Source organism: Phacochoerus africanus, chromosome 11 (assembly GCF_016906955.1).
Source record: "Phacochoerus africanus isolate WHEZ1 chromosome 11, ROS_Pafr_v1, whole genome shotgun sequence".
NCBI classification, from domain to species: Eukaryota; Metazoa; Chordata; class Mammalia; order Artiodactyla; family Suidae; genus Phacochoerus; species Phacochoerus africanus.
In genome coordinates, this window is record NC_062554.1 from 60,093,677 (window position 1) to 60,109,425 (window position 15,749).

Below are 15,749 nucleotides of genomic sequence, written 5' to 3' on the forward strand. Positions count from 1 at the left end.
CCAGCACGCATGCTGGGGACATGCACATGCCACTTGGCCACTTCCTGAGCCAAGTCCTGCTCAGCTGAGAGGCCGCCTGTGGGTCTCACTAGCAGCCTCCAAGTCTAAACCCATCCCTCCCATCTTTGCCGCCAATGGGAAGGAGGAAGGGTCAAGGCCAGGCAGAGTAGAGGGCTCTGGTCCAGCTAGCAGCAGGATCTGAGTCAGAACCCCACTTTATTTGGGGATGCTAGTCAGCAATAATCCAAGCGCAGAATTTGTGGTCAACAGGAGGATGCAGCCTTGGAAGTAAAGGCCCAGGGTCCTCCCCACAACCTTGTTTCACAGATGTCTGGGATGGAGGGACTCCAATTGCCATCTTCCCAGCTCTTCTGCACAGCCCCCCCAACCTCTCCACGCCCCCCCCAACACATGTGATTAAAGCCCATCCCTCACTCTGCCCCAGCCCTTTCACCCCTCTGCTGGAGCAGCCCCTGCTCAGCCAAGCCCTAAGATGGCATCTCAAAGTCCCGCCCCTCAGGAATCTCCCGGAAGTCACCTCTGCCAGTCGGAGAACAGCTGAGCCCTCACACAGCAGCATCTGAACACTGGCCATGCTTCTGAGAGGCGGCTGCCACACAAGCCCTGTCTCCCGCTTCCAGAGGCTGTGTGATGAGCTTCTTGGCTCTGAGGCCCCCTCATCCTTCCTACAAGGCTCTGGCTACCAACGAAACTCCAGGTTTGCAGATCTTTCAAAGGATTTCTGAGCAGTCCTCCATGTCTCCCTGGGCAAGGTCAGCCCATGAAAGCAAACTTGGCTCCCCCAAGACATTCCTAGCTCCCGATTCCCTGGGTGGGATTCCCTGGATGGCCCAAGGGAAAGAAGCTGAGAAGGGCTTGGACTCCCCACCCCCAGGCTCCCAAACAGTGAAACCACACCATCATCAACATCTCCAAAGCACTTACTACAGAACAGGTAGCTTTCCATTGCTTTATAGCACTAATGTCCACAAAAACCCTACAGGCTCATCCTGTTAACCCCCAATGAGGCAAATGACAATTACAGAAGTTAGGCAAGGTGTCCAAGGTCACAGGCCAGCAAGTGGCAGAGCCAGGATTTGAGTCCAGGTCACATGACTAGGCCTAGGTCCTTCACCACCACACAGAGCCCCTTAAGACTAAAAAGACCACCAAGACCCTTAGGGGTGGCAGGCAGAGGTTCATGTCAAGCCACCCCAGACAGAAGGACCTCCCCATAGCAGAAAGAAAGCATAAGCTTCCAGCCCAACAACCTTCAATGTTGGAAAGTCCTTCCTTCTGTCTGGCCGTTTTGTGTGCTGCTGTAATAGAAACCTATTTTCCTGGATTCTGTGCTTACACTTGCAAAAAGTCCACGCACCTCCCTTTGACCTCTCAGCTTTGGAGGCTATTCCAGGGCCTCCCTTCAGTGTCTCTTTTTTATTCAAAGATCCCAGCACATCCTTCTGTGCTCTCAGCCACAGTCCCAGAGCAGGAACATACCAAAAACTGGAGGGGAGGAAGATGAGGGCATTGGAAGACTACAAGGGGATAGAGGTAGGGGGAGGCTGAGGCTGGAGAGGATTCTCAAAGCAACTGGACCCACCACACACCCACCCCCACTCCGAGGTCCTGCTGCCACTCTGACCTCAGTTTCCCACCTCACAAAGGGGGAGTTGTAAAACCATCCAGATCACATACCATTTAACAAAATCACTGGTCGCCTTCCTCTGCTTCTGTTCTCATAACACACCCCCCCCCCCAATAGCAGGGAGATCTATTCCATTCCAAAAACTTTCCCAAATCACTTCCCCTCCCTCTACACAACCCCCAGACAAGGTGTGGAGAGGACCCTTCTTCGCTAGCAACCGGCGGGGCTCGGGGTCTCTCCCTGTTGCGGTCCACCCGGCGGATCTCCCCGGAAGCCATCCCTTCCGGCCTTGGGAACCTTACAGCAGCTGGGTCTTGTCTATGCGCTGAGCACTGTGAGCTCACAGTCCTGGAACCTCCAGGCTCCGCTGCTGTTTCCATACAAGGGCTGGGAGCCGGGGTGCCACATAGAGAGGAGCAGGTCGCTTTGCTGACTCCAAAGCAAAAGCCCGCGCGCTCACGCGCGCATCACCCAACTCGCTGGCTTCCCTCTCGCCTCTTCCCCACCTCAGACCGGAAAAACGGAAAGAAAAACCTCCTTCCTCCCGAAAGGCGGCAAAGGGAACCCCCTCCCCGCTGCCCTCGCCCCCGGCCAGCTGTGCCTGGCTGCGGCGCGCTCCCAGGGAACTTTTGCCCGGCCATGCTCTGGTGCGGCTGAGCGGGACGCGGGCAGGGCCAGCCGAAGGCTGCCACTCCTCACAGCCGGCCGAGGGACCCCGCGCAGAACCAGCTTTCTCCTCTCTAGAGGCTCCGTGCGCCCCCGCCCTGAGAAGGGATCCGACCTCCAGCTACCAAGATGTGTGATCCGGAGGGACGAGAGCTGGAGCTGGGAGCCCGGACCATGAGCCGCGGGTGCCGGACCCCGCACGGGCTAGCCTGCGGAGCCGCGGCGCTGCACGGAGCTCCAGCGTGCCGCAGCCGCCCGAGAACCTGCAAACTCCCAGGCGGCAGAGTTAGGAAAGCCGCCGCCTCCCCTGCGCTCGAGGCGGCGGCTGCGCCCGCGAAGGACACTGGGCGCCGCACCCGCTGTGAAGCCCTGGGGCCAGAGGTGGAGAAGTGGACCGGATCCCGAGGCGTCCTCTCCCAAGCGCAGGCAGCCAGAGCTCAGGCCCTTTCCGCCTGCCGCGACTGCGGCCGCGGCCCCCGCCCTCCCCGCGGTGCCCGGAGCGCGCCCGGCGGGAAGGCGCGGGCTCGGCTGGAGGACCCGGCCAAGAGCGCCGGGAGGCGCAGGGGAGGGACGCTGCACTTCAACTCACCTTGAGCCGCAAGACCTCGGGCGCTGATCACACTTGCTATCAAAGTGGCCACATACCAAATCATAGTACTACCGCGCGCCAGCCAGGAGCCTCATCCTATCTCAAAGTGCCCCGCGCCGCCTACGCCCAGCGTCGGTGCTCCCGCGGCTCCTGCGGCTCCTGCAGCCCGGGCGGCCCGCTCCCCATCCCTCCGCGTCTCAGCTCAGCTCCGCGCGCAGCCTCCCGCCCGGCGCAGCGGCACCTGCACTGGAGCCCGGGAGGAGCGCAGGCAGCGCCGCGGAGAAGCCCCGCCGCACCGCCCCGGACCCGCCCCTGTCGCCCACCCATTGGACGCGCCCGGTGATCCCGGAGTCCTATTGGCCAGAATCTCTGCCCGTCGCGGCGAGGGGGGCGAGCCCATTCAAGGTGCGTTGACGTGTGGCGAGCCCAGAGCCGCAGAATCATGCGCATTGCCGGAGAGAAGGCGCTGCCGCGTCTCCGCTCGGCTCGGCTCCCCGCTCCCGCTGCATGGCAAGTTTCTGGGGGAGGGAATGTGGCTGCAGGGCTGGCTAACGAGATCCTGGGGTCTCGGCTACCCTGCGGGTCTGAGGGGTTGGAGCTCCCGCCCACGTAGGGAACCCTGCATCCGGTTTCCTTCCAGCAAAAAGCCGTCCCGGGAGGACGGTGCTGATTCAGTGATGGGGAAACCCAGAAAAGGCAGCCTGGGGAAGCTGGAAATGTCCTTAGCTGGAGATCTTTTACAAAGGGTCACACGTTACCTCCACTCCCCACTCCCTTCTACACGCAGTCACTCTTGCCTCCCCAAGGCACCCCTTCCCACCCAAATGTGTGGTTACGTTAAGCTCCATCCAGACTGAAGGCAGGAGAATGACTAAAATGACCTCTAAAAGTCGCTAAGATTTGGGGTGAGTCATTGGTTCAGCTGCGGGAGTGTCACAAGCCCCTTTGGGAACACACGTGTGCACACTGCCACCCCCGGTGTGGGTCATAGTTGCTCATCACCATTAAATTTCAACTTTGAGCAGTGAAAGTGTTTCTTCTTATTCTCCACAAAGGCTGCCTCCTCAAGCACAAGATTCCTTCCCCCAACCTCACCGGACTGGAAGCCAGGCCCCACCCTGGCAGCACAAAGCTGAGGGACTTGGGGAGCAGTGCCAGGGTCTGTGAGGGGGACCCAGGAAAGCGAAGGTGGGCTTCCTGTTTCTACAGAAGATGATAAGGAGGAAGCTGAAAGTCTTCATGTTTCCCAACCTTGTCCCCTCCCCCAATACAGTTGTATCTGCAGAAGAAATAAACGAGTGTCATGGAAACATCTACTACAAACAATCACCTCACACCAGCTTCTGAGGCTGCAGTGTTCTTTCAAAGAGTGAAAGCAGTGTGGGCAGGGTGGCACAGCACCCTACGATGTGTTGTTGGCCAAGGAGGGAAGACAGAGGGGCAGCAAAGGAGAGATCAGGAATGTCACCCTGGCAAAAGCACTCATTGACCACAAAGCACTGGATCTTGGACATAAATCTCCAAAAAGCTTGCCTCGAAGAAAACATGTGTGTGTGCACATGCACACACACAATGCATCAAAAGTGGCCAGAACACTGGAGGAACAACAGCCTTACCTGAAACATGAACCCTCTTAGCTCACCGCCAGCCAGAAGATAGGAAGCCGGGCCTCCTCCCTTCCCAGCAGAGTGCAAGTATGCTGGTATGGTAAAGTTTTAGCATCTGGATGTAACCCAGAAAACAAAAGGCTTGAATGACCTCCTCCTCTACCCAGCCACTCCAGTCATGAAAGGTAACTCTGATGAGGCAGGATGTCTCTCCCTGAGCCATCACTTTAGGGTCTCGTTCTCTGCCAAGATACCTTCCTTAAGGATATGAAGAAGGTTGGAATCTCTAGGCCCCCAATGGCAGGCTGATTCCCAGCTGGCATGCCCAAGAACAGCATCTGCATCCTCCACACATACCTACAGGCATCCAGAGTCCTAGGCGATAAGCCTCAGTGGGATTCACTTGATTTTTCCAAAACCTCTAGGCAGCTAACTGACCTGAAGAGAAGTGCTGGATCTCCCAGGGCTGACCTAGTCCCCAGCCCTTTTTAGGTATAAACATGGCAGAGGTGCTGTGCTCAGGTTCTTCTAGGGACTTTTGGGGTTAAAAAAGTGAGGGAGCCACTCTCACCATCATCTTGATTGTATTTACTTGGCCACCGACTTTATCCTATTCAGTGTGGTGGTTTCTGCTAGGGAACTAAGATTGAAAGGAAAAAAAGTTACAGAAAGAGCTTAAGACCATGACTTTGGTTGCAAAGGGCTTCAAATGAACTATCTAAAAAGGAGATTAAATTTCTTCTGGATAAGTCTGTTTGAAATGAAGTAGGACCAGGGAGTGAGACAGAAAGGAAAGTTGAAGTTCAAAGGGAAAAGTTAGCGTCATCACATATGTCTCAGTTTGGTTTCATTTCAGCTCAAAAGAGACAACAGTATCGGGTCATGGTGAGGGATGAGGCCAATTAAATCTTTTCCTCTTGGCATATGGCTAATCTCTAGACCCAAGAAGGATGGTACACATCCAGTAACATACTCAAGGCGAGCATGGACCCCAGCTGTCTAACAGGGACATAATGGAAGGATGTGAGCCATTCCCAGGAGCAGTTCCAGGTATTACTGTTTAGCCATCTATGTCTCTAATAAAGCAGGTTGTACATCAGGTAAGGGAGTAAATGTCATTCCCTCCTGCTTTTTGGAAATACAAAATGCTAGTCTTATCAGTTCCTCCATGTAAAACCATCTACCACCTACCTGCCCCTCCCTCTGGAACCCTGGAGGATGAAGGAGGGCTGGAAGAAGAGGAGATTGAGAACCTTCCTCCCTCCCCATGTCCATTGAGCAAATAGGATTCAAAAACAATAGATCACTCACTGTTGCCTCCCTGCTTCCTCGGTGGTCCCAGACCTCTTTGTAGAAAAAAGGTTAGGACAGCCATCATAACAGCTGCATGTGAGGAAGAGAGGGAGCTCCAACTCAGAGCACTTCACCCCAGGGAGATCAGCAAAGTGTGTTTTTAGTGTTTCTTTAAGCAGAGAACTCTTATCAGTTATTTTGCTGTGTGCGTGTGTGTGTGTGTGTGTGTGTGTGTAAATATATATATGTGTGTAACAAAAACCATCCCAAAATGAATATAGTGACTTCAAACAACAAGAGTCATATTTGCTCACACATCTGCAATTTGGGGAGGGCTTGGTGGTGTTGGGGAAATAAAATGACTCTGGCTCGGGTCGTCGGTGTCAGAAAGTGAGACATGTGAACAAGGGGAGATCTTGATAAGGCTCTACTTTTGCAGAAGGGTGCGGGTACTCCAAAAAGCACATGCAAAGAAGTAAAGACCTCCCTATTTATCCCTAACAGTGTGATGTACCTGTCCCCTTCCCACTGGTCAGGTCATGGTGCACATTCTTCTTGGTTGGCTAATTGAAACGAACTGTTGCTGGGAGAAGAGGTAAAGAGAAGGGGGTTGCAGGAGGGTGTCTCAGCCAATGCAAAATGGAGTAACCAAGATTTCTTTTGATAGAAAGGACATATGTTACTTTCCACAGTGTGGACAGCTCTTCTCCATTTCATATGACGTCTGACCAAGTGGGGGACCGAAGTTGCGCTCTCAAGATGCTCACTCACATGGCCAGCCAGTGATGCCGGCTGTCAGCCAGGGCTGCAGGCAAAGAATTGTAATTCTTTTCCATGTGGGCTTCTCCACAGGATGCTTGGGCTTCCTCACAGCATGGTGGCTGGGTTCCAAGAGCCGGTATTCCCAGTAGAACCTGGTATAAGATGTATTTCCCTTTATGTCCTAACCCTGGAAGACACATAACATCACTTCCGCCAGAGTCAAAACCCTGCCCAAGCCCAAGGCAAAAATCCCTACCTCTTGGTAGGAGCAGTGACCACATCCCAAAGCTTGTGAGATGGGAGGTCGTGCTGCAACCACTGGGGGGGGGGTGATGCAATTTGCTGTGAAAACAGTCTCCAAAATTTAGCCCAAAATGAACTTTTGAAAGGATCCCTAGAAAGAAATCGTATGCAGACAGAGAGTATCTGGATCTTAGAACTGACTCACTTGAATTCAAGCTGCCATCACAGGTCCCAGGCACACAGGGGTGTGAGTGTGACCGTAATAGAAGCCTAGCCCATTTGTGAGGCAGATCCTGTCTTGTTTTCTCTCACTATGCCAGAGACCAGTCAGCATGTTTAAAAGAACTTGGAAGGAGAGAAGAAAATAAACAAAGGAAATTGGATTTCCGAAGTATAAATATCTCATCTTAAGATCTGATGCAGGAGAAATGTGGAAAGCTTTGCAGGATTCTAAACCTTCTTATCATAAGAATTTTCCACCTTGGCTCAAAATGCCCAGAACTTTGCAGGCACCTACCTGCAGCCTCTGGCCATATGTTGTTTTCTGAACCTAAATAGCTTTTCTAACAGTCCACTTTGTCCTCTCTGAAAATAAATTCCTAGAGACATTTCTTATTAAAGCTCAAACCTCATTATGCTTCAAATTTCCCAGACTATCCAGTGTTCCCCTACTCTGTTACAATTTCCGTAAGGGCCACATATTGGTTAGATGGTGGTGGTGACCGGACAAGACAGATTCAGTTCTTTCTGACTTAAGACACCTGTTCCCACCACATAGAGCATTTAATGGTATCTCATCCCATTGGGTCCCCAAGCATGGGAGAAGATCTACCAGAACCCTGCCTGTTACAGAGTGTGATGCTGCCGAGCTGTGCACGAACCACTATGTGCATGGTGGGATATGGCGGACAGCTGGTGACCCCCTCCCACACCTGCCCGTGTACCTGCAGAGCAGAACTCTCATACACTGAGCCTTAAGGGGTTTTTTTGTTTGGTTTGATTTGGTTTGGTTTTTAGGGCTGCACCAATGGCATATGGACATTCCTAGGCTAAGTGTCAAATTAAATCAGAGCTACAACTGCCAACCACAGCCACAGCAACTCGGGATCTGAGCAACATCTGCGACCTACACCACAGCTCACGGCAATGCTGGATCATTAACCCACTGAGTGAGGCCAGGAACCAAACCCGCAACCTCATGGATACCATTCGGATTCGTTTCCACTGAGCCACAACAGGAACTCCTTCCCTTGGAGGCCTCAAAGATATGTTTATGGCATTTTTCATAGAAATTCATTGATAAACCAATTAATTCCAGTTTGGAATTTTAGCCAAACTATATTCGTTTCTTGTCTGGCTAAAATGGGAACAAGTTCTTGCCGAAGAAAGAAAGTAAGTACATAATTAAGGATGATTTTTTTTTCCCTGAAAACCAGGTTCTAACCCTCTCAGCCTTCCCAACCCCTCACCTCTTTCTTCTTGGCTTTCCAGGCCAGCTCTGAACAAGATCAAAGAAGACATGTTTCAAGTTTTTGTGGCTTAACCTAAGAATGCAGAAAAGAAGTTCTCTGCTTTGCGTGGAATCTCTCCTAGGAGCCCTAATGACAACCCTCCCTGTGAAGTGCCCACAGGAATACACGGCCATCGCTCTTCAGAAACACAACTTACCAAGGGCTGCGTCATAGAAAATGTGATTCACAGGACTCCACCTGAGCCTGCCCCTGCCTGCCCTTGAAGGCCAGTAGCAAGGTGCTGGAGCAGGTGGACATCTGTGGCCCCCAGCTCCACATGCTGGCTTTCTGGCATCTCAAGGACAGCGAGGAGTCAGGCCTCTCTGACACCATCCAGCTCTGGCCTTGGCAAGCTGAGGGGCTGCTGCGTCAAAATTTTGCCATCTATAGAAGGGATAGTAAAAGGTAGTAGAGACGACATCTGCAGGAGAGAGGAATCTGGAGGGTCTTAGGTGCTATTTCTCATCTTAGATTCTCCAACAGTCTCTCCAACAGCAATAGTCCAGTCCTGTGCCAGCTGAATTATCCAGGTGGAAAGTTGGGCCTGGCCTTATCCCAAAGGCTCTTGAAGGACCAGGGCTTCTAGGGTAGTGTAGAAGCTTCTGCAAAGGCACATGGAGCCAGGGATGGGTGCTCCTGGCATCAACTGAAATTGGCTAAAGGTTGATGTGAACAGAGGATCAGGAATTTATGGGGAATCAGCCAAAGAACAAGTCATGCTAAATGTAAGACATGGACAGAGATCAAGGGCCTAGGCTCAGGAAGCATCTGGAGATGGAATTCTGCAGTTAACAAGCAGCCACTGAACACCAGCTTGCAGTCAGCACTGGGCTAAGCCTGGAGGAGGGCAGAGAAGTGACAAGCCACCATCCCTGTCCCCCGGGAGCTTAGCATCCATTGGAAGGATGAGGCTGAGCACTTAATATGCTATCAACAGGAGCCTGGGGAGAGCATGGGCCCAGGCTGGAACCTCCCGGAAAGGTGGAGACAGTGGAGAGAGTGAAGAGTGAGCTAAACCTTCAGTGACAGAGGGGAAGAGGCAGGATGGGGAATGGGGAATGGGGAACTGCTGGTGTGTGAGCCCAGAGGGCAGAGCTGGTCTACCTTGCTCTCTGCTCTCCAACCCCTGGTTCCTGCTCGGTGACAGGTGTTCAGAGGAGGTGCATGGGGATGGACGTATGGAAGGGGTAGTGAGGCGACACAGAGATACGGTGACCATACTTAGGGGAGGAGGAACCAGGTTGGCCAGGAAAGTTGAGAAGGAGCAGCAGGCAGAGGCAGACAGGAGTAAGGGGCTGAGTTAGTGGTTAAGCAGAGGGGGAAGGAGGGCGGAGGTGAGAACAGGCTGAAGAGAAAGCACCTCTCTCTCTCTCTCCCTCTCTGTCCCTTTCTCTGCTCCAATAAAACCAAGGCGAAAGTGGGGGAGGGAGGGATGAGAGGCCAAGGCAGAGGAGTGAGGAGGTCTGTGCTGCTGCTCTGGACCCACAGATGGACGGGCGGGAGTGGCCCACAGCCACAGCTGGAGGGCTTGAGCGGGTCTATTTCTGGCACACATTCGACCCCCAGACCTCTCTTGGGCCCCTCCACACGCAGTTCTCAGCCCCCACACAAAAGGGCCTTGTGTGGGCATACTGGGAGATCCCAGTGTGTCTTTATTCTGGGCCCCCCACCCTTCCCCAGAGCCTTGGCACGAGCATCGCGCGACCAGGTGCAGGAAACAGGAAGAGGGCTGGGGACCAGACAGGAGCCAGAGGTCGGGTGGAAATGGCAGCCCTACCCCTTGTCCCTGCCCCATCCTCTCTCACTGCCCCCCATTTTGAGACCTCCCTTCCCAATTTTCTCTCCTTCCCGTCCTCTCTTTTCCTCCCCTTGTTGGGTTTCAGAGTTGCTTGGGGAGCCTGGAGACAGAACTGGATTTATTCTTGGAAAAAGCATCCATGACAGAGGGTACCACAGCAACAAGTTTCCATGGTGCTTGGACACAAGGTAAATGTGGTATAAATAAGCGAATGCTGAACTCAGAGTCAGGAGGCCCGCGTCCCATACCCGCCTTGTCTTGCCAGCAGTACATCCTAAAGAAAGTCATGTGACTTCCTTAAGCTTCACTGGGAATTCCACAAATGTCCAGTCATTTAATCAGCAGCTGGCATTCGCAAATGTGCACTGAGCACCTACTGTGAGCCAAGCACCCTACTAAGTGCAGGATGAGCAACACAGACACATCTGCGTCATCATAGAACTTATAGTTAATGGTTGACAGGGTTGTTCAGAAGAACAGAGTTCACCTAATATCCAGTCTGTAGCAGGGGCTGGAGAGGGGCTGTGTGCAGGAGGTATACCAGAAGCCCAGTGAGGAGAGCAGTCTCGCCTCTGTATCCTCCTTCGGAGGCAGCTGGTTAAAATCAGAAGATGATGCTGAACCCCTCACCCTGCTTGCAGCCCAGTGTCTGTATCTAGGTAGTTAGAAACCAGGATACAATGTGAGGTCTTAAAGATTTAACCGTACAGGAGAGAGAATTGCCTGACCTGGGAAGGACCAGCTTTATGGGAGATTCTGGTGTGTGTGCTTGTGAAAGGTGTGCTCCTGGGTGTAAGATGGGGAAAACATATCAACAGGGATGGGCACTGTTTGGGAAAGGAAGAAAATTCATCCAAAGCCCCGACTTCTGAGGGCTTAGAGGCTAAGCGCCCTCCCCACGCCCTTTCTAGGAAACCCACTTGGAAAAGCCCATGGCCTTGGCGGGTCATGGCTGCCAGGGAAGACCAGGGCAGGAGGGTTGTGGGAAGACACGAGTTGAGGCTCTGAAAAGAATCCCATGGGGGATCCAAGACAATGAGCCCATGGAAGGAGGAATGTGCAGGGAGGGGAACGGGGGGCGGGGGGGGGCGGGAAGGCTGCCACCGGCTGCTCTCCTGGCAACTTCCCAAGGTTAACTCCGGGGCACCAAGAAGGCTCTGCGCCATTCCAACAGGAGGGAGGCTGGTTTGAAAAGAGCATTTGCTGTGGGGAGAAAGGGCCTTTCTCTGCCCTGGGCTGCTGTCCTTTGTGGAGGCTCTTTCAGGCATGAGCCCTGAGAAAAAGCACAGGGCGGGGGGCAGAGTGGATGGTTTGCACTCATTAGCAGCAAATGGTCTGCCCTTGGCCGATGAGAAGGGGATCAGTGGCTGGTTCTGCTGCCTTCAGACCCCCAAGGTGACCGGCTGGGAAGTCTCTCCATGAAATTCCAGAGCCTGGCCCCCATGAATTGTATATTAAGGGGAGGAGAGGCACAAAGGGAGAGAAGGGAATAGCAGCTGGAAACTAGGAAACTAGGCAGAACCTCTACAGTGCATGGTCAGGAGTTTACAGGCCAGGCTCTGCCTAGGTTGAGGGCTTGGCATGATAAGGCTTTATCACACAGTGTGTTCATTCAGCTGGAACCCACAACTCTCCACAAGCACATATGCGGTGCACACGCCATTGTAGGGACTCACCCACACACAAAATCACACACACAACGTAGGAGACGCCTATGCACACAGCCACAGACAGGATCTCTTCTGCATTTGTCGTGTCCCCCTCTGTACGTATCTGAGTGTCCGCATCTTCCTAAGCTGACACATTGACAGGTGGGTGCCATGGCCTTGCTCCAAACCCCCAATGCTTGCACACAGGCCCACAACCCCCCATACATGGACCTCCTGCCTTCCATGACAGAATTCCCAGCATGGCATCCAGAGAACAGTCTTTTCTTCTCACCTAGGTCAGGCCCCAAGGAGCTTTGTCCAGTGAAATCCACCTTCCTCAATTCACCCCAGGCCTGTGTCCAGGCAGCCCTAGGCTTTGCCTCAATTCATGTCCCTGGGCTCAGATTCCCACCCTCACCTGCTACAGACGCTGGGTAATGGCCGCCAGCAGGTGGCGCCAGTAGGGGCTTCCTGTGACACCATCTGTTATCAAGGAGAGTAAGTCCCGGTCTCTGGAGGAAAAGAGGCCATGCAGGTGCATAACCCTCCTAGCTGTGCCACGGCCAAGGCCGGTGAATGGATCTACCATGAACACCCGACGGAACACAGCCACTCGCAAGGGAGAGGAGGGGAGGACAAAGCTTGGGAGCTCCAGGGAAGAGGGAAACTGAAGGTTAGGGTGGAAAGGCAAGGCAGAGGGTGGCAGCGAGCCCTCCTCTGCGGTCGGTCATTGGTGTGAACGCATGCCCTGCAACGCTGCTGGGCTACATATGCCCATGGATGTGGAGGACACAGGTGAGGACAGGCTCCGGGGTGCAGCTGCGTGCGTGTGCCTCTGTGTGTGTGTGCTGGCGGGGACGGGGTGGGGGCGGGCTCGGGAGGGTAGAGATGAAGCCCAGCATAGGGGACTCCTCTCCACGCCGGCACCACCGGCGCCACACGCCACAGTTGTTCACCCCCGCCCACACTCTCCACACCACACACTCCAGGGACACACGCTTCACCGCCCACGCGGACAGGTGCTGCACCACCACGTACAGACCCGCCCGCCCACGCGCTTTCACACATACATACGGCCCTGCGCAGAACCACAGGGATACATATAGATGCCGCCAAGACCCGCACCGGCATCCACATCACGTGTGCGCACACTTGCACATTCCATGCTGTACCTGTGAGTTTTCGGCGCCCCAACTCCCAGGAGGGATGGCTCTCCCAGCCAGCACAGCAGCCTGATTTCTAAGCAGGGAGAGCTCGGGTCTGCGGCTTGTGGGAGAACAGGGTCAGCACTGTGGACAGCGCCTCCTGCCTAAATCCCCAGGGCTGCCCCTGCAGCTTCCCAATCTGCATTCAGAACAGCACTGCAGTCAGAGAGAGTCAAGTCCCCATCCTTGGACCTTGGGCTCTCATCAGGGTCTAAAAACACGTGCCACTGGGGGCTGCCGTGAGGACCACATGAGCTAAGACAATAAAGCTCCCAACACTGTACCATCACCACCCAGAAGAAGCTCCCATAACCAGACAGCAGCTCTGGGTTCCATTCCATGAACCTCTAGACCAAGAGCTGACTAGTCTGTGCAGAGAATATTGATTTGACTGGTAATATGGGGCTACAAGCTGGTGATCTGAGTTCAAGCTCCAGCCTCACCAAATTGTAGCTCTGAAACCAGGCAGCTCGCTTACCCAGCTGAGTCTTGGGTTCTCTCTCCATTGACTTGGAATAGCCAACACTCACTGAGCTTCCCACACACCTGGCCCATTCCAAGCACCTACAAAGAGCAAATCATTGAATCCTCATGACATTAAGTGGAACGATCCATTATCACCCCCATTTTATGGAAGAAAATATTACAGCACTTGCCTAAGCTCTCACCAGCAGTAGGAGCTGAGATAGGATTGGAACTCAGGCAGCTGCCTCCAAATGGGTGATCGTAACTGTGACACTGTCCTGCCTGTGCACCAATGACATCATGGGTATAAGAGTAGTCTGAAGATGGCTAGGCAGAACGTAAATGTAGGGCAGGTTGTTATGCCCCCCTGCCCAGCCAGGCTTTGTGCTGTGGGTAATGCACAGGAGTGAGAACTGGGATGAGTACAGAAAACAGGACAGGGATGGTGCCACCTGAGAAGGGCACAAAAAGAGGAGGAGCAGAAGTTGGGCCCCAGAGGCCACAGCCCGGCCATCCTTTAGTGAGCCTTCACTCTCCTCAGTCTATGACTGTCTTGGAGCTCAAATGATTCTGTGGAGCATTAAGATCACTTCCAAGTTGCCCTGAAATGTGCCTCCCAATCCTAACCTCGGTCTCACCAATGCCCTTTCCTGTTTGCAGCCTCAAGCAGAGCCCCTAGGGTGGACTGTGTCACCTGCTGTGACATGTGTGCGAGTTGCTGTGATGGGATAGCCACTGTCATAGCCCAGAGCATCCAGGGTGCGGGGGGTGGTATCAGAGTAGAACCAAGTCAAGAGTGGATCAGAGTTGGTCTCCTGCTGCCTTTGAGAGTAGGATGTGGCAACAAGGAACTCTGCAACTCACTTCAGGAAAAGGAGACCCTTGGACACTCTGTGATCCGTAACCTGACCCATCCTGAGAAGATTCTCTGATTCTTACAAGAGAATCATTCCACAGATGTGGGGAAAGGCACCATCTTTTTGGAAGCCTCCTTCCCCCATCAAAGGTCGGATCTGTTTAAGACAGACTAGTCACTGGCCAGGGATGGAGGGTCCTTCCAACCCCTCACACCACCCCCACCTCCTCCTTTTCCCAATTCTCCTTTTCTTTCCAGAATCTTCCCCAGCCTGGCCCCTCCTCCCTTCTTCTCCTGGCTGATGGCCGTCAGGACAGAGTTCTTCTGTCCCTCAAGCTGGTGTTTATTAGGAATGGCTGTGAGCCTGACGGTGTTAGCAGGGCAGTGAAAGCACACAAGCATTCCAGCTCTGTCTGGTCCTCGCTCCTTTTCCTTCTCCTATCATGTCCCCCTCAACTCAGTCTGAACCCTGCCTCCTGCATTAGAAAGGTGCCGCAGCTTGTCCTCTATATCCCAAAGAACAAGGTTTGTAAGGAGACCCACGAAACTGGTGAGGCTAGAAACACTGTGAGGGGCTGCAGTGAGGCCCAGACATCCTGGGCCTTAAAGGATGGTCATCTGGCCCCCCTCTTTATCTGTGGCACCTCTCCTTCTCTTTCCAACTGCTGCAGGAACACAGGGTACCTATTCCTCATGCTTCCTCCTAGCTATCCTTGCCCTGAGCTGGAACAAGCCTTTCCTGACATCCTCCCTCTTCTCCCAGCCCCTAACAATGTGATTCTCCAAACATGGCTCCTGGCCCACCTGCATTAGGATCACCTGGAGTACTGGTGAAAATCTCAGATTTAGAGCCCAGTGCAGATGCACCCAGTCCTGCTGAGAGACAGGAAAAGCCTGAGGATTCACCCTGCAGGGCCGCTGCACTCAGACCCACATAATTGGGGACCTGCTGCTCTAACAGCAGGAACCAGCCTCCAAAGCCGTCCTTATTCATGAGCCTTCACACGTGCAAGTCTGTGCCCCATTTGAGAATCACTGATACAGCCCAGCGCTCAGCCAGGACAGTGCACAACCCCTCCCTGACTGTCTGTGATGACTTCACAGTCACCTGTCCTCTGCCTCCTCATCTGTAAAATGGGGGCGATGCTTGTTCTTTCAGCTCCTAATTGTGCTGTAATCTTCTAACGAGCAAAGAAAAGTGAAAGCTTGTTGAAAAGCTAGAAGCCTTGAATAAATTACACATGTTTTTATTATTATGTAAGCGAGCGCTGTATGTTAGGGATGGGAGAGAATCTGTCGAGGGACCCTGTTCCCACGCTGCCAGCACCAAGGCCAAAGCCAAGAAGCTCAGCCTCAGTGGTCGCCTCAGAGCCTGTCCCAACCCCGGTGGAGGAAGAAAGGCTCGCTAGCATGAGGGTTCGAGGGAAATCGCTTGGACCTCCTTGATCAAGTCTTCT

The 15,749-nt window shown here is 53.5% G+C and overlaps 1 protein-coding gene across 3 annotated transcripts in view; it reads right to left on the reverse strand.

Moving 5' to 3' along the window:
- Nucleotides 1-3,143, reverse strand: part of IGSF9B (immunoglobulin superfamily member 9B) — a 43,477-nt gene extending 40,334 nt beyond the window's left edge. For 2 of the 3 annotated variants that reach the window (XM_047752556.1, XM_047752557.1), the window contains exon 1: nucleotides 2,904-3,142. In XM_047752556.1, coding sequence (XP_047608512.1) covers nucleotides 2,904-2,967 — 64 coding nt within the window. In that variant the 5' untranslated portion in view covers nucleotides 2,968-3,142. Of the gene's footprint in view, nucleotides 1-2,903 lie in introns of all 3 variants that reach the window. The other variant, XM_047752554.1, reaches the window with a different exon arrangement.
- Between the last annotated feature and the right edge of the window lie 12,606 nt (nucleotides 3,144-15,749).